This window comes from Diadema setosum, chromosome 6 (genome assembly GCF_964275005.1).
Source record: "Diadema setosum chromosome 6, eeDiaSeto1, whole genome shotgun sequence".
Lineage (NCBI taxonomy): Eukaryota > Metazoa > Echinodermata > Echinoidea > Diadematoida > Diadematidae > Diadema > Diadema setosum.
The window spans coordinates 34,678,511-34,686,579 of record NC_092690.1 but is presented as its reverse complement, the minus strand read 5'-3'; the positions used below and the strand labels follow the sequence as shown (position 1 = coordinate 34,686,579).

The window sequence follows — 8,069 nt, the reverse complement described above, 5'->3', positions numbered from 1 at the left end:
ACATCCTTGAGATCTTTGAAGCATCAGCAACAGATATGGAATACATTATTGCATTTGATTGTAATGTTACTTTAGTTTGAAAGTATGCATTTATAATGGAGTCTTGTACACACATTACCAACACAATATCAGTATGTGGGGGTAACAGTAACTTTGTAAATTGCATTAAAAAGAGTTTTTAAAGGTGAAGAAATAAAATATCATCCTAGATATTTACATGTTATGTTAATACTATACTGACAATTAACATACATAAAAATCAAGTAAAAATATTATTCGTCTGGGGGGCAAAAGCAAGGTTAAAGGAAAGGTCAAAGGTCACAGCACTTTAACTTTCTCCAATAATATGTTTGATACCATTTTTGAATTCCTCTTTGAATTTCCTTTTGAATGGTACCAGTTTCACAAAAATTGGTCAACCAGTTCAGGCGCATTGTGCCGTTGAAATGGAAGGTCACAACCATTTTTGCCAAAACGAATCAAATAGGGCGGGCCATAGCTCGGAAACCGACGGACCGTTAATGCTAATTTTTTTTTGTTTCATGGGAAGGTAATGTTAAACTTTATGTGTACCAAATTTGAGCAAATTCTGAGACGGAAGGGTGCAAAATTGCACTTTCATTGGGTGAATTGGCATGGAATGACCCTAGAGCTCCATTATAGATAATTGTATCATACCTTTCTTTGATTTACAGTCCATCACTGGACACCAGAACATAACTGGATTTATTGTCAGTACTTCATAGGTCTTATCGCCATAAACTTTGCCAGTCATGCTCCTGAATCGGTCAAACTCATAAAGGAGAAAAGAAGCATCTGTGCTGCAGAGGAGCTTGTTACAATTTTCTGACCATTTTCCATCAGACTTAAGTTCTCTTACTAGTTCCTGGTGGATTTTAGAAGCTGTCACAAGAAAATAAAAATTAGATAAAGGAGTAAGTGAACAGGCTTTGAGCCAGTTTTGTCATTTCGATATCTTTAAAAAATAAACAAAACAAACAAACAAACAAAAAGAAACTAAGGAATATAGGGATTCTTAAATATAAGAAATATACTTTTACACAATACACACACCACTGCTTGTGATACATGTACAGCAGGGACATTGTTTATAAACAGTTTTCCAAATGTAAATCCAGGGGACAATAATTTGATTTGGGCTGGTGTAACTGGGAATTCTGACTCACTTTCATTTGCAAATGCAATAGACCCTATGCATAGAATTTCTGCCCCTACAAGATGCCAGAAAACAATGGTTATATTGAAATGTTGCCTGGTCAACCGATTCCCGGTATCAATGGGTTGTCAACTCTGATGCAAACCAGCGAAATGGTGTACATGACAAGCCATGCCCTCTACGATGGCGGCAATTTCAATTGTAATGCTGTTCCGCATGGTGGAATGCATATAGGGTCTGTAGCGGATACTCCCATAAAAAAAGTCCAATAAAAATTCTGTTAAAAATGAATGGGTCGGCTCATATGGCCTAATATAAATAACAATAGTGGTATATCTATGTGCAATGGCTACCTGATACTGATTTTTGTTGACATGCACAAGCACACTTTACATAGTAGTAAAAACACAAGAAATACTGTGGTTACCAGTAGTTTTCTCAAGCCATCACTTCATATGCGAAGGAAGACCCTATGAACAAATCTACTAGACCTTCATTATCTCATTAAGGCATCAGCATATTTGTGACCATCCACCACAAATCGCTTGTAAAGTCGGCACCGACTTGAGACTAGTTTCTGTTTGTTTTCAGTAGAAGAATTGATTAGGTGTTCTGTACCATAGTGCAATCCCTGGGCATTGTTGATTACGAAGAACGATAAAAGGCAATGGGTGGTAACTGGGTCGGTCATGTATAACATACTTCATTCAATCAATGCAAACAAACGCCCATGGATCACATTATCGTAGAGAACACCTGTTCAATTCTTCCACTGGAAACAAACAGAACCCAGAAACCAGACTCACCTTGGTACCAACTTAACGAGTGATTCGTTGTGGACGGTCACATTTTTGCCATGATCCTCAATAAGGGGCTTTCCCCCTGGAACCCCTGCCAAGTAGCTTTGCCTCCTGGAATGCATAACATTGGACAGAAATTTCATTGCATCTCAGTCCCAACCCCCCCCCCCCCCCCACCAATCAAAATCATCATGTCCTAAGCCTATGTACTTCTCATCATGACTAACACTTTTCACAGTTTATATCGTCGGCTCAATGGAAAAAGGGGTTAACGCACCTTCGGGCTCAAATTTTCCAAGAAAATAAAAATTTGTCATTCGAAAGCAGATGGCATGAGCTACATTTTCATATCAACAGATATGTCAAATTCGATCTAATTTTGTAAAAAAATCCCAATAGAAAAAGGCGACAACGTGCCGTATGCACGTCTTTGTGGTAGCAAAAAGGGGTTAACGTGAACGCGCTCTTTCGCTTCTCTTGCCTAAAGCATGGTACGAGAAGCATAAAGGGGTTATCGTTCATGCACAACCACATAACGCTTTCTCGTAATTTCGCTTGCAATGCGTCCTGACAAGTGAAAAGGCGTTATCGTCGTTCTAACTGTACTGACGCGCGCGCGCCCGCCGCCTGAGATGAGCTAGCGCATCGGCTGCATGCTCAATATGCCATGTATGCATAATGGGTACGGTTAGTACGCAGAGTCTACCGGTATTAAAATTGACTTCAATATAATATCATTAATTGCATTGGACTGCTGAATTGAAGGACGTCAACTATCTCATACTCCGTAGATCTACTCGTGATCGACGACGAACGTCAGAGTTCAGACGAATCGGAAAAATGGTAAGGATAAACCTTAGTAGATCTAGATCGATCTAAGGGCCAAATCGTGAAATCAGCCACCACTCACCTCGCTCGTGCGCTCGCTCCGTATACAAAGTCGATGTGAGAGGATAACGGGCAACAGCACTGACGAAATAAACGGCAGTGAATGGACTGGGGACTTATTTCACGATAATGCCGATCTAATTAAGTTAGACGACTTTATGTTAACACTATTTTAATTGCTGTTGGATCTAGATGTGTTTTTTTTTTTTTGTAGAATTAGCAGCATGATTCTCATAGGATTACTTACAATTTAGATTTGCTGGACCTCGATCTAGATCTAAGTTAGATCTAGAAAGTAGTTAGATAGACCTAGACTATAATCTAGTCTGAGACTAAAGTTAGATCTGGTCTATAATTTTAATATTATAGAATATAGATATGTATAGATATGTATAGACCCTAGATCTAGATGTATCTACATCTAGTATGACATTCAAAACTGCAGTATTTATGGCATATTTGAGGTAAGAATTAGGCGGATTTGTATTATATTTTTAGAATAAACAAGCTACAGATCCTTAGGGTGTCGATACGTGGTACCCCCAACCATACTAGTTTGGGTGCTAATTTAGTTTCGTATCCATGCTCATAAAATATGTTCTCCCGAGTAGAATTTCACGAAATTTCTAGACCTACATTTAGAGGCTCGACTCTAGACCTAACACTAGTGGTTAGATCTAGATCTAAAAATAAGTTACACTCGCAGGAAATGTTCTCAAACATCTTTAAGTCAGTCTTCCAAATTTGAGCGAGATCGGATCACGGGTAGGGTCGATATCGGCTTCGAAGTCCTACATTGTCACGTCACTCGCACAGCCCCATTCATTATTTTGTGTAAAATCTAGATCTAGGTAATATTTCTAGATTCTAACGTTAGAGAGGCAAAATCGTGTTTCCGGCCCCATTACTTGAATCGATCATCGCGATATAAGAGACAGATTCACGGCCTAGGGTTAGGAAGATCGCGATAAGGAGGCAGACTCACGGCCTAGGTAGGGTTGGGGAAATCCTGATATACATGTAGGAGACTGATTCAAGGCCGAGGGTTAAGGAAATCGCGACATATAGATAGGTTAGGTTTAGGGTTATATAAAAGATGCACGGTGGATATCAGCCCCACCAATGTGGTAACAGCGCACAAACGCCGTTTGGTGGGGTCGTAAACACGAGTAGATCTATAATACTGTGCTCACCAGCCCCACTGCCGTATAAATCCTGTAGCTGTAGTCTGTACAATTCACATCTGTTGGTTCTGAGCGCGAGTAATTTGATATAGAGGGTTATGATCGATCAGCATGTAAGGTCCCATATCATATGTATTGTAGTGATGGGGCCTATTCACGAGTAGATTGATCTATGCCTCTACTAGAGACTAGACAAGTAGACTCGTCTATCGCTAGCTATCTCGCGATACACAAAATACCGACTGTGGCTAAGTCAGTGGCTGTGCGAGCGATGACTCGTCGCAAGAATAGCCACTACCTCAATAATATGCTAAGTCTTTAGATCTACTGTAGTTTGAGTTTGTATAGATCTCTATCTAGACGTGGAACACCATTCTATTTTTCTAAAAAAACGTCATTTGCATTGCATAAACCCATCCATTTGTCCATTTGCATTTAACAAAACAAAAAATGACACTGGAGTGGACCGTAAGTACGTAACAGCACAAAAATATACAATTTTTTGGACAGCCATTATGACTGAATTTCATACCGTTTTCAGTATTCACGCTGCGTACATGACATGTCCAGCTGCCCTGAAAACTATACCCTCTTTACTTGACCTTTTGGACAACCCTTATACCATTTTCAGATTTACAGTGGGCTCGTGAATTCCATATAAAATATCAAATATATGTAAATCTTCTGTCTCTGTATCCTCTTAAATCATTTTAGGACACCATTTAACTGTTCCTGGAAGCCTCACAGTACAATCATATAGACGTCAGCATGGAAGGGCCTCTGGAGAACAAGTCTGATGGTAAGGGTGAAAATGCCATTTAAAATTGATCCATCGTTTGTTGCCGGATATATTCAATTTCAAATGTTAGGGGAGGGGAATGTTATTTGACATTTCCATGTCATGATGTATAAGAATGCTATTCGCTCCGTCTTTTAATTTGTAATAATTTTGTAATATTTATAACATTTGTGATGTACTTTAGTATACAGCTAAGTGGCTAAATGTAATTTAAAGTTAAACGGAATATCTATGTGTTTATTCCTTGGCATGAATGCAGATTAATATCTATTAATTTTAGAGCAAATAACTGAAATGAAGTTTGGCAGAAACTATTAACCCAATTACCGTACTCTAAAAGTATTCAAATACTTGTATGTTTCACTCATCCAGTTCACCCTGGACCTGAAACTGACTTGTTGATGTATGTTGAATGGAAAAGTAATAAATCCCGCTATTTTTACTCGCACATTCTCAAGTCTTCCTGAGCATAATTATAATAAAGGACTAGAGCTTGGTGAAACCTATCAAACTGCTTGTATTATAACTTGCTGAGAGAAAACATTCTAAATATTGCCAGTGTTTTTAGTGATTTATTGCATATTCTTTCAGAAATGAACCACACAGCCCAGCCCAGCCAACTCTTCGAAGGCCCACTTAAGGAACCTTGTACTACCGATGCCAAGAATGAATCAGTGCTTCATCGTGGTGACAAAGACGACAGCAGTGACGACGACGATGACTTGCCCCTAGCAGTATTGATTAAGCCAGGTATGTACAGAAAAAACCCCAGCTACGGTAAAGTGGTAGAGAGTAACGTGTTTGTAAATTCCCTCTTAAAAAAAAAAAAAAAAAATCATTGACAGATATATGCAATTCCATTTTTAAATTACCTAGCTTAATTCTTCAAGGTATGTTGATTACAACGAATTGCAGGATTGGAGTCGATCTGGTCAATTAAAATTTAATGTATAAATAAACATAGCCAACTTCCGTAATGCTGATGAGTTGCCCTTTGGTAGAATTTACTAAACAGGGTGTGTAATATACATAAATTGGCACTTATGTAGAGATAAGTGAGCGTGAAATTGAAAGTTCATTTAATCTACATTATCAGGGACAAGTTCATTATACCATTATTACTGCATATTCTAAAGTCTTCCTGAGCATGATTAAAATAAAGGACTAGAGCTTGGTCAAACCTGTCGAACTGCTTGTATTATAATTTGCTGAAACAAAACATTCTAAAAATTGCCAGTGTGTTTTTAGTGATTTGTTGCATACTCTTTCAGGAAAGAACCACATAACCCAGCCCAGACAACATGGTAGTGACAAAGACGTCAGTGGTGACAGTGGTGTTCACCCTGGACCTGAAACTGACCTCTTGATGTATGTGGAATGGAAAAGAGATAAATCCCGCAATGTCGTCAAACTGACTGAGGTGAAATGTATCGGACTTCCTCTACCAGGGAATACAATAGAAATGAAATGTGGTAAAAGGAGGAAGGACATCTGGAAGGCGACAATTATAGACACTGAGGAAATTTATGATGATGACTGCAGTGATGATGAAGCCCCAAGTACCAGCTCCTACATCGAAAAAGAAGAGGAGTCTCCTCGTGCTAATTCAACCCAACAAGGTTTGTAATGATTTGTGCGAGATTGTATTGGGGCATCCCATATCAACCAATGTATTTCTTTAAAATGATAGGATAACGAAAACAAAGGATTCAATATTAATGGAACTAATCTCAGTCACCTTCGGTGTGTTGATGTGATTGTCATAATTTGAAATACAACTGGCTGAGACTGAGATGTTGTCACAGCTTGATAAGGAGAGTAAAGTGAGTATTACAATTAATGTGTTCAAAACAAAAGTCATCAGCCAGTGTTAAGTAAAGATAAGATTTGAAATGGTAGAACAAGAAATTTAATAAGAATCCAAAAAAGTTGATTGTTAAAACCAGAATTGTATAGTTCGAACAATAACATGTGTAAGGACCGAGTGCAATAATTTCCTGAACAATTAGAACACGTATGGTCTGTGTACCTTGGTTAACGTTGTGCTACTCTGCCAATATTTATTTACACACTTCTCTTCTGATGTATACTCTTTCAGAAATGAACCACACAGCCCAGCCCAGACAACTTTTCGAAGGCCCACTTAAGGAACTTTCTACTACCGATGCCAAGAATGAATCAGTGCTTCATCGTGGTGACAAAGACGACAGCAGTGACGACAACGATGACTTGCCCCTAGCAGTATTGATTAAGCCAGGTATATACAGAAAAAAACCCAGCTACGGTAAAGTGGTAGAGAGTAACGTGCTTGTAATTTCCCTCTTTAAAAAAAAAAAAAAATCTTTGACAGATATTCAATTCCATTTTTACAACTCTACATTATCAGGGACAAGTTCATTATACTATTTTGACTGCATATTCTGAAGTTCTTCCAGAGCATAATTATGATAAAGGACTAGAGCTTGGTCAAACCTATCGAACTGCTTGTATTATGATTTGCTGGAAGAAAACATTCTAAAAATTGCCATTGTTTTCGAGTGATTTGTTGCATACTCTTTCAGGAAAGAACCACATAACCCAGCCCAGACAACATGGTAGTGACAAAGACGACAGTGGTGACGACGACTTGCCCCTAGCAGAATTGATTAAGCCAGGTATGGAAAGGAAAATTTAAAATAAAAATCAAAACACATTGCACTATACCAATTTGTAATTGCCTAGCTTAATTCTTCCATGGATGTTGATCACAACAAAGTGCAGGTCTGGATTTGAGTCATTCTGGTCAATGAAATATGATAAAAATGAACATAACCAACTACCGTAATGCTGACGAGCTGCCCTTGGCAGAATTGACTGAACAAAGTGTGTTTATATAAATATAAATTAGCACACACATAAATTTAAATGAGCATGAGAATTCATCTGCATTATTTAAAATACTTTTACGGACAGGTTTATTATAGTATTCTACTGCGTATTCTAAAGTCTTCCTGAGCATAATTATGATAAAAGACTAGAGCTTGGTCAAACCTATCGAACTGCTTGTATTATGATTTGCTGGAAGAAAACATTCTAAAAATTGCCATTGTTTTCGAGTGATTTGTTGCATACTCTTTCAGGAAAGAACCACATAACCCAGCCCAGACAACATGGTAGTGACAAAGACGACAGTGGTGACGACGACGACGACTTGCCCCTAGCAGAATTGATTAAGCCAGGTA

General features: G+C 38.3%; 1 protein-coding gene across 1 annotated transcript; it reads left to right on the top strand.

Moving 5' to 3' along the window:
- The first annotated feature begins 4,817 nt into the window (after nucleotides 1–4,817).
- On the top strand, nucleotides 4,818–7,582 carry LOC140229759 (uncharacterized). Its single transcript, XM_072309993.1, has 5 exons — nucleotides 4,818–4,848; nucleotides 5,440–5,598; nucleotides 6,120–6,467; nucleotides 6,947–7,105; nucleotides 7,410–7,582. The coding sequence occupies exons 1-5, from the start codon at nucleotides 4,818–4,820 to the stop codon at nucleotides 7,520–7,522; spliced, it is 810 nt and encodes a 269-aa protein (XP_072166094.1). The 3' UTR covers nucleotides 7,523–7,582.
- The last annotated feature ends 487 nt before the right edge of the window (nucleotides 7,583–8,069 follow it).

What these genes read in the sequence shown, in the direction of transcription:
- LOC140229759 (XM_072309993.1), top strand. Translation starts at nt 4,818, where the DNA reads ATGGAAGGGCCTCTGGAGAACAAGTCTGATG. An exon ending in TCTGGAGAACAAGTCTGATG is followed by an intron (nt 4,849 to 5,439) that starts GTAAGGGTGAAA and finishes ATATTCTTTCAG; the next exon opens with AAATGAACCACACAGCCCAG. An exon ending in TGCTAATTCAACCCAACAAG is followed by an intron (nt 6,468 to 6,946) that starts GTTTGTAATGAT and finishes ATACTCTTTCAG; the next exon opens with AAATGAACCACACAGCCCAG.